This window comes from Pollicipes pollicipes, unplaced genomic scaffold (genome assembly GCF_011947565.3).
Source record: "Pollicipes pollicipes isolate AB1234 unplaced genomic scaffold, Ppol_2.1 Scaffold_5724;HRSCAF=6776_pilon_pilon_pilon, whole genome shotgun sequence".
NCBI classification, from domain to species: Eukaryota; Metazoa; Arthropoda; class Thecostraca; order Pollicipedomorpha; family Pollicipedidae; genus Pollicipes; species Pollicipes pollicipes.
In genome coordinates this window covers 4,812,574-4,837,724 of record NW_023596746.1, presented here as the reverse complement: position 1 = coordinate 4,837,724, position 25,151 = coordinate 4,812,574, and the positions used below count along the sequence as shown (strand labels likewise).

At 53.3% G+C, this 25,151-nt stretch overlaps 1 protein-coding gene across 4 annotated transcripts; it reads left to right on the top strand.

Moving 5' to 3' along the window:
• Nucleotides 1–310: 310 nt before the first annotated feature.
• On the top strand, nucleotides 311–23,818 carry LOC119103293 (protein lin-10). 4 transcript variants are annotated; one of them, XM_037226759.1, is made up of 11 exons: nucleotides 312–539; nucleotides 4,234–4,310; nucleotides 10,009–10,101; nucleotides 10,334–10,373; nucleotides 11,588–11,709; nucleotides 16,316–16,321; nucleotides 18,618–18,704; nucleotides 20,374–20,529; nucleotides 20,946–21,146; nucleotides 21,700–22,173; nucleotides 22,967–23,818. In XM_037226759.1, the coding sequence occupies exons 1-11, from the start codon at nucleotides 497–499 to the stop codon at nucleotides 23,036–23,038; spliced, it is 1,371 nt and encodes a 456-aa protein (XP_037082654.1). In that variant the 5' UTR covers nucleotides 312–496; the 3' UTR covers nucleotides 23,039–23,818. The 4 variants fall into 4 exon arrangements, with proteins under 4 accessions (XP_037082655.1, XP_037082654.1, XP_037082657.1 ...); XM_037226761.1 differs by having other exon boundaries at nucleotides 313–539; nucleotides 20,946–21,128; XM_037226760.1 differs by lacking the exon at nucleotides 16,316–16,321 and having other exon boundaries at nucleotides 311–539.
• Nucleotides 23,819–25,151: the final 1,333 nt, after the last annotated feature.

Below are 25,151 nucleotides of genomic sequence, written 5' to 3'. Positions count from 1 at the left end.
GATCTCATATAAAAAATGCGGCGGTGCGTGCTGGTTTTCACCAGGCCAATGCCGCGGGTGTCCTGCAGTCTCACGCCGCCGTTGGCCTCCCCGGCACACGCTGCTACCACATGCCCAGCCACCGGGCGACGAGCGGCGGCGGCGCAGGGACGGCGGCGCGCCGCCGCGCCACCGCCGCGCCGCTACCGTTGCCGTCCCGCGCCGGGAGACGTCACTGAGACGCCGGCAGCGCCGCAGGTGCGGGCCGGGCGCGCGCCAGGTGCCCACACCTCGGGAGCGGTCGTCGCCGGCTGCCGTCGGCCGTCTGGGCGGACGGGCGCGAGGCTCGGAGGGAGGTGGTCGGCTCCTCGCAGCTCTTGGGCATCGCCTGCGGCGGAAGTGATTCGAATACGCGTTTCGGGAGTTGGAGAGCCTGTGTGACGCCCCGATTCGACCCGTGCCAGCCAGACCAGCACGGAAAAAAGCATCACAGTATTTCAGGACGCCGTTCGCTGAGATGATTTACGGCCTCTACATACGCTACGAGTCCTCCTCCGATGGTGGGTGCTTGTGTTTGTGATATGCTTGCTTTGCGTTAATGCCGTGATGCTGAGTGTTTTAAACTAAATGTTGTAAGTAGCTCGCACATGGCAAAACTGAGTGGCGGAAACACGTGGAGAAAATCTACAACGAGGATTTTTTCCTTCCTTGTCATTTTGTTGTCGGATTTTGTGGTGCGCGGTGTTAGGTGGACGTCTATGACATGATGGCAATATCCTACATAAGGTGATGTAAAATCCTTTTTGGTAACCTGTCGGGATATGATATGATACTGCATATCACCGCCCACCAGCGTGGCAAGGTCTTATGTCGCTAGTTTGCTGCTGTAGATTAAATATTGTTAAAGCAACCTTGCGCCATGACCTGACCATTACTTAATATATGTCATTATAAGCAAGAACAGATAATGATCACACTGTGATGTTTATCTTTTAGTTTGTGCGTAAGCCTCTACCCATCAAGCACAACCTATCATGCATCTTTGAGAAGCGAGCATCTTTATAAGGCATCATTTTCCTAAAGCCAATTTTATCATTTTTTAACGGTGACTTGACATTTTTATCGCAATTTTTCTGTTTTTTTTTTGGTCTCTGACGTCATTGTTTATCCCTTTACTATCAAAGTGGAGCAGAACTAAGATGTGTAAGATTATCCGTGACCGATTCACTTTGCTAAGCCTGTTTTCCAAAATTCGCACATATTGGCTGAACTTCTTCATCCAGGTTCGATCCTTTCTACGAAATTGACCTTGAAAATCCCCTACATCACTATTAAGTTAAAGTGATGATGATGATGGTGTACAGGATAATGATGATGGGTGATTGCTGTCGTTGGCACAAACCTTAAATGTTTCAATTTCAGCCCAGTAACTAAAATTAATATTTCAAAAGGCTTTTTATAGCTCGCGGAGCCTGTACTCAATCCAACATTCGCAGTAAAACTTTGGTCAGGGACCGAAGGGATCAGATCCGGGACTGCTTTTCCTTCATGTGATATATTAATGGGGGTTTGCGATCAATATTATTTGGTAGAGATTAATTGACGTCGTAGGTTTGAGCTTTTTTCATTGATATGTCCTTCAGGGGGTTTGTCCGTGATTTATTGCAGTAACGCAATAGGGACAGCCATCTGTTGGAAGTTAGAGCACTCAGTGGAGGTATGCTACTAACAACTTGAAGAGTTCAAAGGGTTCGTAGTTTGAGGCAAGGGAAAGTTTGCATAGCATTAGCTGTGTTTACAAGCCAAGTGTTCTTGATCAGTATTTTCGCAGAGGCTGTATTTGCGAAAAATTTGTAAGCTTCTAGATGGCGCATTCACTGCGCCACGAAAGCCAAATAACTCTTCGTCTACCGCGCCCCCCCCCCCCCCCCCCCCGAAAACTCGTTGCTCCGCCTATTTGTGGCTTCGCCCTCGTCTTTCGAACGTAAGCCCCGCCCCTCCTTCCATTCTCGATGCTTAGCAATCCCAATAGTTATGCTTGCTGCCTCCCGGTGCATAACAAATGTAACGCACAGATCCATTTATCTTTTACTCGCGGACCGCTGAAATGCGCCTATTTTGTGTCAATAGCGGAATGCTTCCAAGCAGTATTGGTGATTCCATTTTCCGGAGTCACATGATAACCAAAATATGTCAGTGTTCTGTTGTGATGAGCACATTTGTGAGCCTTTTGATTATGATTAAAAATTGTACTGAATCCCTCGAATACATTTCAGGGCACATTCACAATATTCCCAAACATGGCAAGCGTTCCTTTAAGGAAAAATTAGTCGATCGCCACGAGTGGAATATCTAATATCTCCCTGTGGAAGTGCGCTTTCGAACCAACATCTATCGGTAGTAAGAGCCAAAATATCTTAGACTGGAATACTTTTCCTCCTCTTTCGCTGGTGGCGGGCGCGTCATGGTCACCAGCGTGTCCACCTGTCCGTTCATTAGCCCGCTTGTAGTGAGCAGCCGCCGGCGGATCGAGTAGCGCGGTCGGACGGTCTGTGGTGAGCAGCCGCCGACGGATCGAGTGGCGCAGTTGGACGGTCTGTGGTGAGCAGCCGCCGGCCGATCGAATGGCGCAGTCGGACGGTCTGTGGTGAGCAGCCGTCGGCGGATCGAATGGCGCAGTCGGACGGTCTGTGGTGAGCAGCCGCCGACGGATCGAGTGGCGCAGTTGGACGGTCTGTGGTAAGCAGCCGCCGGCCGATCGAATGGCGCAGTCGGACGGTCTGTGGCGAGCAGCCGTCGGCGGATCGAATGGCGCAGTTGGACGGTCTGTAGTGAGCAGCCGCCGGCGGATCGAGTGGCGCAGTCAGACGGCTCGCCGCGAGAGCCCGCTCCTGCGCCTGGCCGCTGAGTTGCTGTACCTCCGGGCATTTTCGCCAAGCCTGCATTGACCTGCTGATGTGAAACTCTTTCAACTCATCAGACAGCACGACCCTCGGTTTCCAAGAGGCGGGCACTTACGACGAGGCAGGGTTGATTTGTTTCGTTCTGGTCTGAGGAAATGCTACGGAGGTCATCGGGCAGATAGGTATTGCGAGATACACATGATTGTGTTGGTTGCGGAAGCCCGTTCACTTTGATATCTGGCTGGCTTGATTGTGTACTCTTTGAGAGGAATGAACGCCAGCATCGTAGTTCATGTTTATCTGTCAGCACATGGTAAAAATGTGTTTGGGTTTTATGACAGCAGGCGACATTGAATAAAGGTATATCGCATTCGATCAGCGTTTTGCAGAAATGGAAAGCATGACTCCCATATTAGCATTTTTCGGAGGGTCAATTTAAGTAGCCTCTCCTGGTAATTTATGCAAAACGGGATACCGAGAACATTTTCTCCACTGGATGCCCTCACTTTTGTGGATTTAAGTTGTTATCATTTTTACAATGCGGAAGGCTGCGTGCTTCGTATGCATTAATACACCTAAATAAAGCACAGGTTGTGTGAATAGTAGAGCCACAAAGAATATCCCACTAAAGGCGATAGCAGCGCGCACCTACAAGCAGTTCCGTATTCATGTCAATTAATGTATTTAATAAATACGAGGAAGATCACATGTGTTGCGACATGCGCTTTCTTCTATGACGTCACTTCTTTCAAACATACATTTCTCGGTGATTTACATTCTTTTTGAGCCTAGACATTTTTCTCACCGGGTTTCCACAGGTGATATTTCAATGTTGAGCTATGAAATGTATGAAATGAGTGAGCAAAGTGCAGACCCAGTGGTGGTATCTTTAGGACAACTGTTAGAGACCCGTACACGAGCTCGCTGGTCTCAAGATGACACAAATTAATCGTCAGTATGATATGATCCGTGATGTTTTACGGGGTTCCATGATCACAACGTGGAATTACAAGTGTGCCGGGTTGGCCTTTCCACTTGGTATGTATTAGGCATCACACAGAATGTCCATGAAATTTCATGAAAGATAAGAAGCTCATTTTGACGAACATTAACCCCCAAAGTGGTTCACGTGACCCGGGATAAAATAAGAACGGTATCAGATTTCTGCCGGCTCTGGGAACGATCCCCCGTCGAGCCGTATGGTCACGCCGGCCGCCATTTTCGGTGCGTCGTTGCCGACGCCGGGATCGGCGGGGCTCAGCCGGGGGCCATCTGGGTCCACTGGCCGTCGCACGCGGCTCAACAGAGTCGCCGACCGTCGACGGTGTCTGAGCGTGGCCTCCGCTTGCAGAGGAGCCGGACACGGACCAGGAGACGGACCGGCTGCTCGGCCAGAAGAAGACCTCCGAGGAGACGGCCCAGGACAAGGTACAGATCCTCGCCGAGTTTTGGCGCTGACTCACGTGGTCATTTGGCGTCGCCGTGTCATAGGAAGGGGATAAACACATGAAGCGATAGAACATCTGAACAAAAATAAGAACGAATTGGTTCGAGCCTATCTTAGAGCTTTTTCAGATGCATAGGTACGTCCAATTGAAAGCGGGGTGCCGCACTGCATGCACTCTTATGCATTAAGAAGAGCTGACATTTGTCGGGGGGGGGGGGGGTGGGTGGGAAGAACGGCTCCGCCACGCAGCCTAAATTTGAAAAGCGGCATCGCGCTGCGCGAGATTTTCTTCTCAAGCGGCGCTCAACATCCAACACGGCGCTCAGAAATGGCATTTCTAGCATATAGGCACACACCATTCAGTACCCAACACGCGCAATAGGCAAAGCGGTGATGTGGCCTCATACGCTGAGCATCAGCGAGAGAGGGAATGCATCAGTATACTGACGAATATGACCGCCGACTCCCACGTGAAGGGGTGGCGCCGTATCCAGCTGCAGGACCGGCTATGGTGGGTACGGGCTCAGATGTGATGCGCATCATGCCGCCGAGCAGTTAAATGATCGCTTTTTAAGTTTCCAAACTACTTTGAACTCCTCAACAGTCTCATGATTGGGTCCAATTCTTGGCGGATTAGTCTGAATACTTCGATATCTCATTTACCTGGTGCATGGAGATTTACTTACTAGGCTCATGCAATACGCACTTTTCTGAACGTGCCATCGTTTTTCTAGATCTACATCTGAACACACGCTTGTGTGCAGAGACAGCGCTGCGCTAGACGCTTGTGCAGAGGCAGTTCTTAAATCGCGCAGCCCCTCCACAGCTTTTATTATTTGTCGTGGTACGCAATGAGAGAATGCTCATCAACATAAAAATGGCTCTGAACTGAGAGCAGCGTTACGGTCTTAACCCAACCACCTGATGAGGAATGGGACTAAAAAGCGATCTCCATAGGCATGGGCGAGCCAACGTCTCAGAACGTGTTTTTTTTCATCAATTCTCTCCGTGGGCCGTCGTAGGGTTCATGTTCAGCACTCTGAGAAGGTTGGGGTGCGACGGCCCCCTCCCCTTTATGCCTATGTCCAAGGATGCTTCTTTCACTGCGTAATGACACAACAACATGCTAATTTTGATAAGTGGATTCCACCTCATTACTTAATTACAGCTGGAATATAATAAAATGCGTTACTTCTATCCTGAAGATAACGTGGCGACTTAGGCAACACCATGGTGTTGTGCGATTCTCCCAGATCTGTCGATTTCGCACATTGTTGTTTTTCTCGAGTCATACACCGAATTGCATAAAATGACTCGCGAGCTTTCCTTGCTGTTGTTCTGCACAATCGATGATTGAAATTTCACGACGATAAGTCTCCCTTTTTCAGAAGGCTCATTTTTACGCATGGAAGTTGCCTTTTGTAAGTCGATCCCTTGGCATTCGTATCTGCATCAATTACGTCCGTTTGTATACGACATTCGGTTAGAAATGCAGTAGGTTTTTTTCTTCATGGGCTTCTTTCTTCATCACTCAGTCGCTCTGTATTCAGGTTTGCGATTCGTATCTAGCCTCGAGACAGTGGAGGACAACAGGCGGCCAGCTTGCAAAACTCGAAGGACCTCTATGGTTCTTGTGATGAAACCGCACTCTCCGTCTGCTCTGTGGCCCGCTGTTCAGAGCTGTTGGCGCTCGTGCTGTATCAGGGCATCTATAAACGCGTCATTCAGGCGATAACAGAGCTTCTGACGATGCAGTTGTGCCTGAGGAGACGCGGAGCGTGTTTCTTTGTGGTAATTTATTTCGGAAAGGGACTACATAAAATGGTCGTGCGTTGTGACGGGAATTCCCAGCAGACTTTTTCTGGCGAAATGGACTGTGCCCCTGGGGCTAATTATCGATATGAATTAGTCAGACAACAGGCATGAATACGAACCAATCCAGAATCAACACAGAGGCCGAATGTATGACTTTTTGAGATTGAGGTTCAAGTTGAGCCACTCACTTCAAATATCGAGAAGGTTCGGGTTCATGCTGTCTCCCCCCCCCCCCCCCTCCCGAAAGGAAAGTGAAGACTCCGGGTGTTCTGATGCTACTTCCACCAAAATGACTTCTGACAGAACCGGATTCGCATACGAGAGAGATGTGTCGACCTGGCGAGCGTTCCAGTTCACAGTTCGCTTATCGCGGGGCACGCCGAATGTGTCGGGCATCGTAAAACCCAGGAACGCGATCAGAGGCAGCGAGTTTTTAAGACGCGCTAACAAACGACCAATTGCGGTTTGATAAACGATGTTGCATGTCATATTGCATGTGGACATGTCTTTTGGCCAGTGTCTGGCCACATATTGATATACAATATTATCATCGGTCGGGTAAACCTATGCTTTTGGTGAGAGTCGTATTTACGTGTTCTGGATTTGTATCGCCACGTTGTGCTTTCACGTGTTTTTTTCTTTACATCTTGAAATCTACGCACTTGTAAAATGTACGTATAATTTCATAAGAATAGCGGCATTGGCTCATGTCATTAAATTCTTTCGGCTGCAGCCCGTGAATAGCGTGATTGAAATACCCTTCTTGCAAATATGTAATGGTGTTGAACTTCGCAAGGCAGAAATAATGCAGTGAAGCAACTCGGATTGTAAGTCGCACACTCCGCCGCTGATACGAAATCGAGAGCTGGCACAAGTCATTTTAAGCGTCAAATTTGGGCCATCGCTTTGGGCCATACCTTATCCGCTTCGTTGGTCTCACGCAACTCTCGGGCACGCACGCAGCTGCGACAGAGGCGCGGCTGGAGCATTCCTCCGTCGATATAACAATACATATTCAGCGTACAATGATAAACACTAGCCAGCATTCAAACTTGGTATCAGCGTAAGACGTCACATTGTTTCAAATTCTAACGTTGTGATTTCAGTAAATTATTCATTTTGATCATCAGTAGATCATCTTGACGTGACGTATATATATATATATATATATATATATATATATATATATATATATATGTTATGCACGTCACTGAGATCTTGTACGTACGCCGCAGTGGCTGCAAAGGGGCTTACACTCGTTTCACTGCCTGCGTTTCAAATTGAAACGCAAGGCGACGCGATCCTCAGCAGTTCTGTCGTAACACATGGCTGGCTATTTGACCATTTGGTGCCAATTTGAAGCGCAAATGATTACGCAGCGGGCGTTTTACAGCTTGCTCGGACGCTTTAGTGTCCATTGCCTCGTAAACTGGTAAATTGAAAAGTGTCCAGTGGATGGGAGATTGCGCACACGGACGTCCCCAGCAAAGGAATGGGACTCCGGACGAATGCGCACATCAGGACGACTATCTAAAAAGGGAGGGATGGCATCGCATCGTCCTTCAGGGAGCCGGGCGACCGGATCCGATTGCCCGGCTGCTGCCCCCAGCCGACCGAGGATGATGACACGACCGATGCGAACCCGAGCCGGTATTGATTCCGGTGGATGTTGGGCCTCTGTTGAAGATCTCCGTGGCAGGTGCCAACGAGCCCACCGGGGATTGCTCTGTACATTAGGAGTCTGTCGGATCCTGTTGCTTACAGTTTGGGTGTATTGCAGCTTTCTGCTGATAAATTACGACATTCTTCGAGTGGATGCCGCTGAATAATGTACCGGCTGCTATTGATCCGGGCACCGCGCATTAGTGAAGCCCACCTGTTCTGCTGTTTCCGAGCAAGGCCACTCAGTCCTGCGACGCCCTGCTGGATCCTGAAGCCCGGCGTTAACCAAGAGCCCCGCCTCGGCCTCTTTCGGTCTGCCATGTTAACCGCCGCTGCAGTTTGCCTCTTTACCTCTGCCCCTCTGGGGTCGGGTCGTGACCCTGCGGACCTCTGCACGGAGGCCGTCTGCGGGCCGACCTCGAGCAAGCCTGCCTCCCAGTGACGGCACACCACGCCGGTTCACGACGCCGCTATTGGTCAGCCGGGCTCCCAGTGATGTCACATTGCGCGGCCCGCGACGCAGCCCGATTCGCGCTGGCCGTGCGTCGCGCCAGCCGTTTTTGCGGCGGGCTGATGACCTAGCGATGGTGATTGGCCACTGGCGGAGTCGGAGGATGATCCAGACAGCCCCGGCGGCTCAGCGGCGGCCCCCTCCCTCTTATCCCCTCCCCGTCTCATATCCCGGCGACCGTGATCTCCGCGGGGACCGCGGCTGACGCATTACGAGCCGCTGACACACCGCGCTCTTGCACCTTTCCCATGCGCCGAGTAGTCTGCGTGTTGGTCCTTATGCTCGCTGTCCTATACTGCAAATAGGTCCTGAATTATGCTTTATGTGTATGCTACATTCACCGTACAGATAATATCATATATGCAATAATTAGCTTTACTTTATTCCAAACTACTTTGGTTACATCTTTATCGTCATCCCCACACCCCACGCCTAAACCAAACACACGCATGCGTGCATGTATATGCATACCCCTGTTCGGCGGTCGGAGCATATCCTCGGGCAGGCTCGGGTAGTCCCACACCGGGCGTCGACGGGTGCCCACTGGCGTCTCGCCCCACGCTCTCTTGGACGCCGGACGCCGAGGTCTCCGGCGGGACGCGGCTGAGCCCCGACGCTGGGCTGCGTGATGTTTTCGCCGGCCCTGATGAGAGGTTTCGCCTTCACGCACGGCTTCCCCAGCTCGCTGGCCAGCCACATCGGTAATAATATCTGCGCGGCCCTGGCGGCGGTATTTATAAGGGTCACGATCCATGTAAGGCAGCCGCTGGGACACGTGGAGGTCAATCGACGCCGCGACGGGAGCCCCCAGCTGACTGAGCGGAGGAGCGGCGTAATAGATTTTGAGTTTTCGGGGGCCTTCCTGGCAAAAATAGGCCTCTATATAAGGGGGCCGCTCAACGGTGGCCCCCTTGTGTGAAACAGAGGGAGAAAAAAAACCATTTTTGCCCCCTGCCTACGGAAGGAGGGGGTAACTCCCCCCCCCCCCCCCTGCTGCGCCGCCACTGGGCTGTCGGTGTCGACGGCCAGAGGTGGCAGTCGGCGACGCGCTACTGTGTTGTGATCATGATGAGCTTCAGGCACCGGACCCCACGTCCGTCGCTCACAACCGGGTATAAAGCTGTGCAGTGTGAATGGTGCCCTTCCTTGGCTCTAGTTTCGGATATTGCAGCAGCCGGGTAACCAGTGTCTGCGATGATGCGTCTGTATAGCAAGCAACATGCAGCAGACGTAACAGGCAGCCCTGGAGTGTCGTCGGGTCAAGAGGCAAGCTGACCGCATTCCATCCCGGTTGTTTGCACTCGGGCTTCAGGTATCCTTGCTTTGCGGGATCTGTCGTCCCGTAAAACCGACGCAGAAGACAGCTCGCCAATCTTAGACACATTCTGGCGTCCTGTTGCCTGTTTACTACTCAGCCTTCCGAGTACGCTTCCCTTCGGGCTGGCTCGAGCCACCTCGTTGCGTGCTGCATGATACGAAAAAACGCTTTGCGCCTAGCATAGCGTGCGTTGGCGGCCATCTTGCCCAGACCGAAGGGGGGGGGACGTCGTCCTCGGCGTACCGACCACAGCACGTCATCAGGCAATGCCAGTCCCCGAGCACGGACCCCGCTCGCCAGTGGTGCTCGCTGCCAGTGCTCCCACATGGCCCAGTGTCCGTGCTCGCGCCGCTCAGAGGTCGTTCTTCTGCAGGGGTGGCGTAAGCCAAGACCTCGGATGCCCAAGTCGCACACGACGGGCGAGCTGGCGCCGCCGTCCCCGGCCGCGCCGGATTGCCCGCAGAAGGTGAGGTCGCCGCTTCTGCTGCAGGTCCGGTGTTGCCACGGGCAACAGCCAGCTGGTGGTGTATTATGTGCGACTACTGGTCAACCGTGTCTCTTGGGGTTCGGCAGGATCGGAAGAGCGCTTGCGGAGAGCCGGAAATTGAGCGTGGAGGAATGGGATGAGCTGTCGACAACACTTGATGCGTAGATGTAGTGAATGAATCGCTACGATCGGTATGCGTTTTTTTTTCCAGGATCGAGAGGGTGTGAAAAAGAAAACGAAAACGAAGGAAGGTAAGTCGATAGAGTCATGTAAATGAGTTCTTTCTACTTGGACTTCCCTGTCTACGCGTGCAACCTAACGTCGTGTTAACGAGTCATGTATGGGCATGCATATCACAGAACATCAGAACACAAGCTACGATATATACACGCACAGCGCACACCAGTCAGGTACGAAGCAGACGTACATGCACACATTGTGTGGTGCAACTTATACTGGAGCGGAAAAGGCTGAGACGGTGACGCGGATGCGGAAATAAGCATCTTGCAATGCGTGACGAGATATCAAGGTCGGGTGAATTTCACTCAAAGTTTGGAAAGGTTTGAAAGGTTGGAAAGAAAGGGTTCAGTGACCGCTGTCACGCCTGTCGCACCGCATTTTCCACTCACGAGCATCTGCAACATACAAGCATGCATAATATACGCAGCATAACGCGTCAACACACCACAAGGGCTTCTATAAAACTTGTATACGGTGTATCACGGTTAATTTGTCCAATAATTGGGATGCGAATATTGCACAGCAACCCGTGTTTACTGTATTCGGTGTTCCAAATATTGTGTTACTGCTACTAATTCGTGGACGTCAACCTATGCTGATGCTGCTTACACCACAGCTGCGTTCTTCTGTAGCATAAACTGATGGACTGTTCCGATCCTTATCGCTTCCAAACTGATTTGGATCAACTAAAACGCCTTGGTGAGTAGAGCATGCACCGTGGCTGAGTTGTTAACATGTCTAGTTTTTTTCGGACGTGTTTTGAGGAACATAAAGTAATATGAACGCTTTGGAGGCCAGATGCCGGCGACCGGACTGCCGTAGCAAGAGCGAACCTGATCTGCAAAGAACTCAGTGATCAGCTAGTGAACTCCTTTGTTTATGTTGTCAGTGTCAGTAAGCTTGTTCGTTTACCGCTCGGCGTCAGGGCGTTACCCAGCGTCAGTGACTCGACCCATCCGTGCCGCAGTACCGATGACCTAGCCTGTCCCTCCCGTAGTGTCAGTGACCTGACCCGTCTATGTCGCAGTACCGATGACCTGGCCTCTCTCCCTCTCGTGGTGTCAGTGACCCGACCCGTCTACGTCGCAGTACCGATAACCTAACCTGTCCCCCTTAGTGCCAGCGCCCTGAACCGTCTCTCTAGCGTTACTGGTGACGTGTCCTCCCCTCCTATGTTGCCACTGACCTGACCTGACCTGTCCGCCGCAGTACCGGTGACCTGCAGTGCTGATCGAGGGCGTGCTGTTTCGGGCGCGGTACCTCGGCTCCACCCAGCTCGTCTGCGACGGCCAGCCCACCAAAGCCACGCGCATGGTGCAGGCCGAGGAGGCCGTCTCCCGCATCAAGGTGAGTTTGCCGACCCTTGGCGCTATCCTCCGCCCGTCTCCGCCGCCGTCGGTCTCCCCTCCATCGCCGTAGCTCTCTTCCTCCTCCGCCGCCGCCGCCGCCGTCGGCCTCGTCCTCGACCGCCGTCGTCGGCCTCCTCTGCCGCCGCCCTCCGCCATCGGCCTCCTCCTCCGTTACCGCCGCCGCCGTCGGCTATTTCCTCCGTCGCCGCCGCCGTCAGCGTCTTCCACCGCCGCCGCCGCCGTCGTCCGTGTCTTCCAGCGCCGCCGCAGGTCTCCGTCGACGTGTCCGTCTGGCGGGCTGCGACCCAGCGCCGCTTCTGGTCCCAGCGGTGCAGCTGTGGGACACGGCTGGCCGATGTCGAAGGCTCTCCCTGCACGACGGGGGGAGTGCAGCTCTTATGTGGCCTCAGTACTGACACGAGAGTTGATGATCGATAGATTTGAAGTTGAAGGTGGATCGTCTCATGACTTCTGGTGGGCTTACCTTAACTTACCTAAACTTACTTAGACTAAACTAAACTTAACTTATTGAAACAAGGCGGCCGATCGCATCGTTTCTTTTTTACTGTCATTCACCTCTTTATGGCTACGGAGACGCGTAACATCGCGAATTTCTGTCACAACATGAGATTTGACTGGCATGGGAGCTCACTGCTCGATGTAGACATGGTATGTGGCAACCCTTGCCCGTGGCTGAGAGTAAGAGCGCAACCAAACCTTGCTACGGGGAGCTCTCATGATTTACATCGGGGGGCGGAGGGCTAACTTTTACCAGCGAGTTCCAGCCCCCACTCAACGTTCTGCGTAATGTGAACAGACTAACAGACCCCACACACGGTAATAGGTGCAGTGCCTAGCGTATCAAAGTGCTATCTTTGTTGGTTTGCCCTGGTGCCTGAAACAATTGTTTCAGCTGTGCACCGTACATGTTCACCTGATTGTCCGCCAGCCTTTTTACTAAATTACGGCTACTGGGCCCTACATGTCGATGCCCACAGTAGTGTCTCTGTGATTTAACGCCAAAATAGTTTTCCTGTTCACCAGATTCCGGGATTATATTCAGAGGCGTTGTGGTGAAAAACTGCCCTGAACCTTGACGGTAGAGGCTAAAGTCCAGTAAGACCATCCCCCTCGGTTGCGCCACTGGCTGAAACGAAATGCTCCTACCGGCACTGGAGTGGCGTGAGTGTTCTAGGTTATATGAGTATTGCAAGAATTTATATTTGATGTTGGTGATCAAGCGCTGCCAAAAATCATAACCATACAGCAGAGCTTTAGGGAGGGCAATAAAGGCGGCATAGAGCTGGGGAAACCGCCAACGCCAAACCAACATCTCTTTAGTTTGGATCGTCCAAGGCAATGGGAAGCAAAACTGCACATGTGGTACCCGTCCAGCCGCAAAGCAGATTTCACACCATGTTCACCACTACGAGCCCGTCCTCGCATAGGCTATGCCCGATCACGAACGGTGCGCGCATTTGCTTAGCCGGCGTCGCGCAGTGCCCAATCAAAAGTCTTGTCTTATACGGTACGTCCAATCGCAAAGCTGGTATCAGGCTATGTGTCCGATCACAAGTCTGGCTCGGGCGCTGTACCCAATAATGAGCCCGGTTTCAAACGCCATCTATTGCCTAATCACGAGCCTGGCCTATCACAGAGCACATCTTGTTCGGTGGATGCTAAGAGCTTCCAAAGACGTCTGGAAGCAAGGGAAGTGAAGCGATCTTCTCTATGCTACATTTCCTGAATTCCGGTTCCAATTTTTGAAAGATATATCAGCTGATGTCTGATGGTATCAATGCGTAGTAATAGCTGCAATGATAGTTCAATTTTTGGCGCCTTCTTAGCCCATTTCCATTGCTCAAATCAATTGAAACGCATGGATTTATACGCTTTCAAACAACTTTAAGGGTGTGGGATAAAGCGATGATACATCTTATACATCTTATCCTCTCCTATCCTATCCTCTCTAATACATCAATTGCCCCCCAGCAAACATCTCAAACATTATCTATCGCAACCACCATGACCAAGTAGTCACGAACTTGCATGGAAGGTTTAGTCGTCTTTACTTTTCAGACGTGCTGCTTTTGCCCTGGATTGAACTAAGAAAGCACTACCTTCCATTTGGTCGATGGACATCATTACTGGAGAAGATCTGGCACACCTTAACTGGCATAAAAACGCGACTTTTTGCGGAGCTAGCGACAACTTATCTGGTCACTGCTCAGGCGAGGTAGCAGCAGCCCCCCGTAAATCCGCTCCAGCTATGTACAGGTAATGTCCAATATTGACTGTAACTCCTCCGGGACTAGTACAGGTGACGACCGGCTTGACGAGTCACCCCCTCCGGCGCTCAGCGGCTCCTGCGTCCCACCCTTCCCTGAGCGTCAGCAGCGCCGGTCGGCCTGCACAGCGTCCGGGGGACGAGTACATGTGGCGACCGACTGGACGCGTCGCCCCCTCCGGCGCTCAGCGGCCCCTGCGTCCCACCCTTCTCTGAGCGTCAGCAGCGCCGGATCGGCCTGCACAGTGTCCAATAATGGAAGGCGAGGCGGCTCCACCAGCTGATAACCGCCCCGGCAGGCATAATGACTGCGCGAATCGCTGCTGATGGCGGCGGTGGGGTCGTGATCGCTGGTCGGTGATCAAGGGCCGCGGCGCAGCGCCAGCTCACCAGTGCCTGCCGGCCGACGCTCTCTCTGGCTTCCGTCGCTTCCTGGCTGACGGCGCCGCGAGCGGGACTGTGGGTGATCCTGGACGGGGGACCACGGACGCTGCCGCCGGGAGTCCCTGCATCTGCGCCGCGTGCTCGTCGCCGGCTGCGGGCCTGACCGGGACAGGGTACGTCTCGGTCTGTCCGTTGGTGACGCGCTGAGGCCCGGCCCACTTCGTAGGCGGTCGAGACGAACCCGGAGCGTCGCGTCCGCCCGCCGACTCCCGGTTGGCCCCCCTCCCCGCCGGCCGCCGCTGCCGGCGCGCTGTTCCGTCTGCGCTACCGCGGCGCCGTCCATGTGGACGAGCCGGACGAGCTGCGCGAGCGCGACGAGCCGCTCGGCAGCTGGCGACGGCGCAGGAGTAAGCAGCGCGCCGCTCACCAGGCGGTGGCCCGCATCCGGGTAAGGTGGTGGGTGCCTGGTCCCGCGGGCCGCGACGCAGCGAAGCCGTCCGTTGACCACGGCGCGCCAAATCGGGGAGAGCAACATGTGTTTAATCAAGAAGTCGAGGGTTCGATTCCAGCGTGCGTCATATTTTGTTATGGCTGTCAACTTGCGGATGTCTCAAGAATCCGACGTTTTTGATGACGGTTTTTGTTTTAAGCTTCAGTTTAAGCAGGCAGATGTAACAATAACAATGATAGTCACAACGCTCTTTCATAAGAGACTGAGCCATTCAGCACATGGGACAGGTTCCGTTAAATGTTCGAAGTGATAATACTCGCTTTCAGTGCATCAGGCATGAACCGCACTAAGAGGCATAAATATTTTATGGCAGCCGATATAGGAACATCGTGTGTTGGGAACAGCAACGCTATTTCAAAAAATGTCTGCATTTAATGGCCACTATTAAATGTCGAAGCATTCCTCGCGGCAAAAGCGCGATTATCGCAGTACGCACCCGTTTAAAGGGAATGCTCCGTATTTGAATATATCGAAGCAACTAGCAGATGTGATGAAATAGGCCTACTTAGAACTCTTGGTATTTTTGTGGAAAGTGGAAAAGGCTGCTCCAGGCAACACAGTTTCTTTATTAGGTAAATATCCTTCCCAATACGTCATTGTTTGATTGCGTCATCGTACATTGCACGACATTGATTGAGAGCCAGTTGACGACCGGTATATTTGGAAATTGTGCTCACGAATGCCAGATATGATCGACTCGACAACTTTTTTGCCTTGATTGCTATATGGCCAATGGAATGTCAGGGTTTGAATGTCGTCATGATGGCGTTATGGATGCCTGGGTGACCTTGAAAAAGTTTGCACGAAATAGTTTGCACATCTTCTCGAGAGCGTAGCTCAGAAACTGGAGGGGTTCATGTCTTCTAAAGGGCAGGGCTGTGAATTGCACCAAATGATCTTGATCACGGCTAATTCAGTTGAAAACCACATACAAATATGGAACACTCTTGAAGCATTTCTTTGCGTGTGCATTTCAAAAAGCCTGAAGCGTTCGACATCCTTTCCGACTATCCCTGCATATTAATCTCGTCAGGGACGGGCTTAAAGTCGTACGTTCACCAGTCCCTAGTGCGTCCCTTGCGGCGGCGTTCAGAGCCATTAATGTAATGATAATATCAAACCCCTTACAGTTTATTTGCTCTTTTCATTACGCTGTTTTCTTGCATTGTTGGGTATAATCTTATCACCCAATGCCCAAGGCATTTGTGGACGGTTGGGACGATGATGGCATGTTTTTTTCGAGACCGTGCAGGGTTGATTCCGCTTATGATGTGCGATTTCTGACCCGACTAGCGTTGTATTAGTCACACATATATAGCATGGATTGTCACTGATCGTCAGTTGTTTTAAAGTTTGTGGACAAGCGAACGAATTGTTGTGCAACTAAAATTGACATTTTGCCTCCTTTCTGCCCGCACGCAGGCTTTGGTAAGTGATTCAACTGTGAGCCTGTTTCTGGCATGTTCCGTGACTTGTTCCGTGACTTCTAGCTTGTTCCTCCGACTTCGATTCCTCACATACCTCTCAGAGTTCCGCTGCCAAAGTTTTGCAAAGCCAGTTAACTGATGTGTCAATCCCCATAGGTTTGTGTAACTTGATAGCTTATGACGGCAGGTTAATGTGACCCTAAAACACCCATTAGCTTTGGCTGAGGTAGCGAGGCATGAACGGAATTTATGTGTTTCATTATCAGAGTGAATATCAGTTGTATTCATATAATTTGGCACGCTTGTGCAAGCGTAGTTTTAAAGACGGGCTTCAACGCCGCTTGCTTTGTTTTGATGGTCTTGACCGCGGTAGGGCTTCAAATAACACACGTCGCGCTGCTTTACATGGCTTCTCTTGCCGCGACACCAGCCTTGCATGCGTCTTTCCATGCGGTCGTGTTTATGCCCATATTTGTAGTCTACAAAAAGCTCTTGCATTACCCAAAGAGCATTTTCGTTTGCATCCTCAACAATAAGGCTGTCTCTATCTAGCGTTCAGCGGCCATGCACATGCGGGCATGCTCATCACACCACCGCAATAGCATGTCTTCTAAGTTGCATGCCCCCCCCCCCCCCCCACACCTGGAGCTCGGTACGACTCAGATTCTATCGGCGCTGAGACGTAGTGGAACCGGCACAGTCTCCAGCTCACACTGGGACAGACGCAGCCTCCAGCTCACATTGGGACTGATGCAGTCTCCAGCTCACATTGGGACTGACGCAGCCTCCAGTCCACTTCCAGCCCGAGGTGACTGGTTTGTCCCGTATTTCCGGACATTCCAACGTAATTGCGTCACGCTCACTATTGCATCAGGCGCATGGCTCGTGCAAAAAACGGCCTCGTTCTCTGGCGATTCCGCTTACTCGAACCACTCAGCTGTCCGCCTTGGGTCGGATCAGCGGCAGCTATTGATCAAGAGCTTCTGCAAACCGACGCCCTCTTTGTGGATCGGACTACGCTAACCAAACACGGCAAATGCCATCGCAGCGAAGCCCCGAGAGAGCTCAGAACACACACGCTTCACCCAGGTCGTCGCTCCAGCAACGCGTCAATGTTGAGTGTCGAGCGCACGAAATCATCCACGAGGCGCTCCTGTTCTGTCCCGTGTCCTGTCCAGGTGTGCTGTCTATATGATCCAGCCTGTCGATCCAGTATGTCATCGGTTTTGACTGAACGGCACGAAACCCTCCGCGTGGCGCTCCCGCTTGCCCTCTCCGCACTACTCAGCCCGCCGCCGTAAACTCAGCGTGCCGAACATACCCGCCATCAGTGCAGTTTCCTATTGGGGTGGAGGGTGGAGGTGGAGGCTCCAGCCCCCAGTTTTGACCGAGTGACACGAACTCATTCATGTGGCGCTCCCATGTATCCCGCCGCTGTGACCCATGCTGTCGACCCAGCGATGCGTCAATTCCGAAAGGGCGGCACGTGATCGACTGCCGCGTGCCGGCGGCGGCGCGCTGATGGTGGCTCGACACGCACGCCTCCACTTCCGCCGGCTCCCGGGCGGCGGCGCGCCAGGCGCCCACGAGTGCACCCGCTGACCGGCATGGCTGGCAAACAACGCCGACACGTGCATCACTCAACTTCAGTGTTGATAAACGCCTGTGCATTGATCGACTGTAGCTGCCATCACTCCGTGCACGGGACTCACCTTCAGCGTTGAGAACCGTCCGCGCTGGTTCGGCCGCAGCCATCACCGCCCCATGCATGTTTATTTCGTCGTCGGCCCGTGCAATGTTGTGTGCCAACACGTCTGTTACGACCACGTTGCGTGGCAACGCCTCCGGCACGTGCATGGCTGGACGGGTGACGTCATGATGCGTAACGTGACGGGTGACGTCGTGACGTGACGTGAAGGTGATGTCGTGACGTGACGGATGACGCACGTGTGAAGTTGTGACGGATGACGTGACGTGGGACGTCGTGACTAATGACGCGACGTGTGACGTCGTGACGGATGACGTGACGTGTGGCGTCGTGACAGATGGCCTGACGTGACGGGTGACGCCGTGACGGGTGACGTCGTGACGGGTGGCGTCGTGACGGGTGACGCGACGTGTGGCGCCGTGACGGGTGACGCCGTGACGGGTGACACATTGACGGGCAACGTCGTGACAGGTGACGCGACGTGTGACGTCGTGACGGGTAGCGTGACAGGTGACGGCGGCCTCGTCAGCCCCGTGCCGGTCTGGGCCATCGTGGGCTCCTCTAACGTTCGAGCGCGCCCGACCGGCAGGTGCCGAACGGCGAGGCTCAGCCCAGCACGGATGTCGACCTCTTCATATCGACCGAGAAGATAATGGTGCTCAATACAAGTCTCAAGGTGAGGTCGAGTCGAACCCTCCAGCAGGGCTGTGCGGATCTCTTTGTCATAATGAACATGCCGAATCTCGCATTTCGGTATTGGGCGGACTATCTTTCCCCGCGACCAAGGGGGGGGGGGGAGGTGTTGACGAAGGTCATACAGGTGCCTGACCTGTACGTGGGGTATCAGGGCACCCCTCATCCGCCTGTTGTGCCTGGAGGCAGTCGGCGGCATCCGACGCCCGAGACCGGTGCAGAAGCGGCGCCCGTGGTCCACCGCTCAGCTCCGGCTGACGTGGTCTGTCGGCAGCCCCCTCCCCCTCCCCCTCCCCCGTGCGATCCCCGTCAACGCCAGGCGGCGGCGGACCAACGGTTCACACAGCTACCGGAAGCGGTCGATCTGGCTTCCATTCGGATGCCATTGACTGCACGCCACGGACCGAGGCGAGGCTCAGACAGGGTTAAGTGGCACCTGCCATGCTTCATCTCGGCTGCCTTTTGTTGTTTGTTGCTCTCAAATTGCTAAATTTGCGCCCTGGATCTGTAGCAACAAGAGACCGTAATATTAATTACAGTCGCTTTATAATATATATATATATATATATATATATATATATATATATATATGTAGAATTCAATAAAACCGCAGACACTGTATAATATCATAAGACCGGACGTTAGCTCGGTGGTGCCATGGACGTCCTCGGCATAAGTACGCAGGCAGGGCGCTGAGTAAGGTTGCCTTCGTTGCCAAACTGTTTAGACTGCATGTTCTGACAGTAAGATGCTTGTGTGTGTTTGGCGGACTCGTATCGATGTGTTTGAAACTGTCCTACATTAACTGAAAAATGGATTAAACAATTCAGTTCGCCGTTACTAACAGGATATAGCTGCTCAACTAACAATCTTTGGCAACCGCTGCTCCTGTATCTATATATTCCACATTAAAAGATCCTGCCCTACATGGTTCTGAACGGCAAACAGAGTCTGACGAACTTCATCGGGGGTGGGGGGGGGGGGGGGGGGGGCGGCGTCGAATTACTCAAGATTTCCCTAAGCGGAACGGTTTTTTTCTTTCTTGTAATGTTTGGGGAATTTTTTTGTGGTTTGAGCGAAATACTGAGCGAGCGGAGAGGAGACATGGTTCATCCGAAGGGACTCAAAGCTCCACTCCTGTTGGAAGCACGCATGCACATGCGAGCTTCCGCACTTAACGCAACCGGACAGCAACGACAAAGAATGCTGCCCTCCAATCCAAGACTCATCATCCAGCCTTCCGGCGCCTGTTGCAGACCCGTGCGTTCGACGCCAGCCGATGTGCGTCGCGCCCCCACCGACCCCCGTCTGACCCGGTTCCATTCCACCGGCCCCCGCCTGACACGGTTCCAGCGGCCCCGCCTGACCCGGCCCTTCCACCAGCCCCACCTGACCCAGGACCTCCCACCGGCCCCAGTCTGACCCGGTTCCTTTCCAACGGCCCCCGTCTGACACGGTTCCCTCCCACCAGCCCCCGTCTCACCCGGGCCCTCCCACCGGCACCCGTCTGACACAGGCGCTCTCACCGGCCTCTGCCTAACCCAGGCCCTCTCACCGGCTCCCGCCTGACCCGGGCCCTCTCACCGGCTCCCGCCTGACCCGGGCCCTCCCACCGGCCCCCGTCTGACCCGGTTCCGTCCGCCGGCCGGCAGGAGATCATGATGGACCACGCGCTGCGTACCATTTCGTACATCGCCGACATCGGCGAGCTCGTGGTGCTGATGGCACGGCGACGCGAGACCGCCGCCGGCTTGGCCCACCTGCAGACGCTGCCCAAGATGGTGTGCCACGTGTTCGAGAGTGACGAGGTGAGGTCGGGGACAGCGGCGGGCGGGGAGGGGCCATCTGTCGTCGCTCTGGTTAACGATTGCCGTCGGGGAACGTCCCGAGGCGACGCTTCCGTCGCAGCTGTTGGCAGGAAGCTCTGTGGGGCTCTCAGAGCCTCCCAGCGCCGCCGACTGGTTAGCCACAGATCAAAGCCGTGTGGGACCCGCCTGGATACACTGACAGCGGTGCAGGACGAACCAAGCCGAGCTGGCTGCCGCCCAATCTGCTGGGGCTTACCCTGTCTTCAGAATCAGCACTGGTTTGATCACGCGACAGCATGTTGCTGTGAGAATGCGCCGTTAACATCCGGTCAAGATAGCGTTTAGTCACGTGTCTGACGGTCTCCGCTTGTCTCAAACGTGGGCCGTGGCCGACCGCTTGTCCGCTGTCGCTTCAGGCGCAGTTCATCGCCCAGTCCATCGGACAAGCCTTCCAGGTGGCCTACATGGAGTTCCTCAAAGCCAACGGCATCGACGATCACGGCTTTGTCAAGGAGATGGACTACCAGGAAGTCCTGAACTCGCAGGAAATATTCGGAGAGGAGCTGAAGATGTTTGCCAAGAAGGAGCTTCAGAAGGAGGTGCGGAGCGACAAATCAGTACGCAAACTTTTTGTGCGAACATTCCTTTCCTATCGCCTGCCTCGTCGGCAGCCCAATGCAGTGGGGGTGGGGGTGAGGGGCAAGGAATGTTTACCAAGGTCGTGTGCGACAAATTGCGTTTGTATTGGTAATAGCCTTTCGTGACGGGAGTTCTCTAAGGTTTGGCCGAACATATGCATACGCTATATTTTTAGACCTTGCCGCACAGTGCCTTCCGAATGGATAGCAATACCTATTCAGGGTTACTATTTCATTCCACCATACATGCGAGAAATGCACATTCATCTCACCAGTCTAAATCAGTGCCTCTGGGACACGTCTGCACCAGTGACCGTATGCTCCACCAGCCCGGCATACCCTTTGCCGGTTGTCTGGCTCTGTATTGATTGCTCCATTCTCTGGCGCTGACGTTTCCAAATGGCACAGGTGTCGCCTGTGTGTAGTAGCGCTTGTCAATATCCATAGCGGAGGCCGACCCCCCAAGGGGCCTTTCATTCCTCGCCGGCACCGGCGGCTGGTGCCTCAGTGGCTGGTGCCCGACTGCCGCCAGGTGGTGGTGCCCAAGCAGAAGGGCGAGATCCTCGGCGTGGTGATCGTCGAGTCAGGCTGGGGCTCGCTGGTGCCGACGGTGGTGATTGCCAACCTGGCGCCGGCCGGCGCCGCCGCCCGCTGCGGCCTGCTCAACATCGGCGACCAGATCATTGCCATCAACGGCGTCAGCCTGGTGGGCCTGCCGCTGGCCAGCTGCCAGACCTATGTCAAGAACGCCAAGCAGGCGACCGTGGTGAAGCTGACGGTGGTGCCGTGTCCGCCGGTGGTGGAGGTGCGCATCCGGCGGCCCGACACCAAGTACCAGCTGGGCTTCAGTGTGCAGAACGGCGTCATCTGCAGCCTGCTGCGCGGCGGCATTGCCGAACGCGGGGGCGTGCGCGTCGGACACCGCATCATCGAGATCAACAGCCAGAGCGTGGTGGCCGTGCCGCACGAGCGGATCGTCAGCCTGCTGGCCACCTCCGTCGGCGAGGTAAGCTGCGAGGGGGAGGGGGGCGTCGCGGAGGAGGGGCGCCGCGAATGTGGGCCCGTGAAAGGAATGAATGAGACCTCCGTCGGCGAGGTGAGCCGCGAGGGAGGGGGGGGGGGGCGGTGAAGGTGGGCTCGGGGGAGGTGAATGAGATCTCCGTGCGGAGAGGTGGCGCCCCTCAGGTCGGGATGGATGCTGACTATCAGGAAGGTCAGCGAACCGTTACTCTGCGCAGACGTGATTTCGACTTGATTCTTATTTCGTTTCACAATGATGATTTCTTCCCAATTCCTGCACTGCTTATTGGGAAAAACACCCATTTGTCGTAGCTGGTGAATTTTAAGACTTGTCGGGAGAGTTCATAAGGACGTGGTTATGTTCCAGAAGTTTACTAAGACCGATCCATTCACTATATTTGTATGTACGTGGAGCTCTCGTTTGACGCTCAGTTTGTGGAGGTCTTTAAAATGTGTGTTATGAAGAGGTTAAGTTTTCCTTATCACTGTACGACACAATTTGGTGTATCCAGGTAACAGCAGAACAATATTAATCTCCGTATACCGAGAACGCTGTCGGTTTCTTGCAATCCTATTATAAAAATGATGTGCTGTCCGATGCACGTCAATGCGAATCTTTTGTGTTTGCACCTAAATGAGTTTGTGAAATATGTGATCTTCCTGCGCTGAAAGCTGCTTGACAATGATATGTCCCGGAGGAACATGCAGGAATGCGTTTTCAGTGACTACGCCTTTCACATTATGGGCTAACGAAGCGTGCTGCTTCTCGCCTGCTGCAGATATTGATGAAGACCATGCCGACATCCCTGTTCCGGCTGCTGACTGGTCAGGAGACCCCGCTTTACATCTGAAGCAACTCTCGCCGTGCTCGCAACGAGCCGTGTTCAGATACAAAAGATACCGGAGCTGCACAAATGACTCTGCGCGCGCGTGGTCGACCAACGTATTGCAATACTGCACTTCAGCAGGGACCAATGCAGAAGTGGGCGTGACACGGCCGCGGTGTGGCCACCCCGACCTTGCCCGGCCGGGATCGCTCTCAGTTGGCTATGCTCCGGCGCTGAAACCGTGACGTCACCCGGGCAGCTATCGTCACAAACGTCAGGCTCCCAGCCCCCAAACGATAGCGGACGGTGCCGTCTGCGCGCGTCGCGGTTCGCGTCAGTAGCGACACCTGGATCAACTTCTGACGCATGCAGCGTCATCTGCAGCGATAGCGGGAACAGTGCGCCCTGTGCGGGCGTCGGGTAAGCTGCGAGGGCGCCGTTTACACGACGAGCTCGCTTTGTACCCGCCCAGTGCGCGTCACGTGGCGAACTCTGCGTCAAGCGCTGTGCGACAGCCTGTATCAAAATGTACTGCATATTGATATCAAGGACGAAACGTGGACGTGGTGAAAGTCCCGATGGTGTGCTGCAAGTGAGATTACTTTGTTTTAACGACGGCGTTGTTTTGTATGGGATTTATTGTCAACTTCTTGTGCCCTGCCATGGCCTGCCTTTTTGTCCCTCTTCTCTCCCTTCTACTCATCCCTACAGCTGCTTTTCCCATTGTTTCTTTTAATCTCTCTGTCTCTCTGTTTCCTTCTGTCCGCGGCATATACTCAATTTTGAATAAATGGTGACCGAGAACGCGTTTAATATATTACATAGTTCGCTGGTGTGAACCGTCGATCTCCCGGGGACACATCTTGGGAATAGTTTTCAGCAATATTTGCCGTATACAATGAAGCGCAAGTGGATATCTTTGTCGAAAGGAGCGAGATTATTTCGTCCCTTTGGAAAACTGGATATAAATAAACCAAGTGGAATTGAGCGCTTCATTTGGTGTACCAAGGTTTGTTTGACCACATACTATAAAGAGTTTCGTAATTGGGCATGAGCGAAATTTTAAAAGCAAGTATATTTTATCGCGCCGAAGGCGCGCGAAATTTCTGCCCAGAGAATAAGAATAGCAGATGTTTTCAATCTGTTTCCTTTTTCCGTCCATGCGTGACTTTTGTCATTGCTAACATTTATTCGTAAGTAGAATCACGTATACAAAAAAAATGTTAGGTAGGGTAACGTGCCCCAGGTACCTCCTTGAATACATCCATGTGGTTGACCATGTACCCAAAAAGGAAATATATCTTGATACACCGAAAGGCAAGCACGTTCACATTGTGGTTTTTGTACATCTTAAACAGCTAGAATTGTTAAGGCTGACATGCAATGGTAAAATATGGGGACGTAGCCAACACAAGGGCCAAGAGACCATGCCCCAACGATAAACTTTTTGATCGTGACAGCCTCCGAATGACACGTGCAGGCGAGAAGCTTCGCATAACTGTTTTCTCCATTACACTTATCAAGGTCAAACTGGAGTGTGCTTACTGTTTAAGACCTTTGTAGAAACGAGGGTGTAGGTTGCCAGGGAGCATGACAGCATTTTTTGCGGCGTACTGCTATGGCATTTAGGACCACTCACAGTGTATCTGTATTAGTGTAGAGGACAATTCGCTAAATAATCCAACTGGAAGCAATCGATCGACAATGCTCTCTTATGTTGCGCAAAACGCAGCCAGAACTTTCTCAAGTGCATATGGGGGGAGTGGGCAGGCGTAACTCGGTGAGGGGGGGGGGCAGGCGTAGCTCGGTGAGGGGGGGGGGGCGGGCGTAACTCGGTGAGCACGCTCACACGCTGATCTCAAGCTTTCATTCGAGAGCCATCTATGGCAAAAGAAAACACGAGAGAACGAGATCCGGATCCACGCCCCCCCCCCCCTCCCGGCTGCGGCTCTGCAATGAAATGGAGTGGAATGAAATGGGTCCATGCGGTTTGCTCCAGATCGGATCAACCTTGCACAGTGAGCAGAACGGTGGCCGATCCGCAGACCATGTGGATACGATTACGACTGTGTTGGTGCTGGGCACGGTAGTGTAGCCACGTCTCACCGGTCACCGAAGCTGATAACAGATGTCAGCA

Coding starts and splice junctions, on each gene's coding strand:
- LOC119103293 (XM_037226759.1), top strand. CDS start 497: ATGATTTACGGCCTCTACATACGCTACGAGTCCTCCTCCGATG. Junction 10,374..11,587: donor GAAAACGAAAACGAAGGAAG/GTAAGTCGATAG, acceptor GGTGACCTGCAG/TGCTGATCGAGGGCGTGCTG. Junction 21,147..21,699: donor AGGTGCGGAGCGACAAATCA/GTACGCAAACTT, acceptor GACTGCCGCCAG/GTGGTGGTGCCCAAGCAGAA.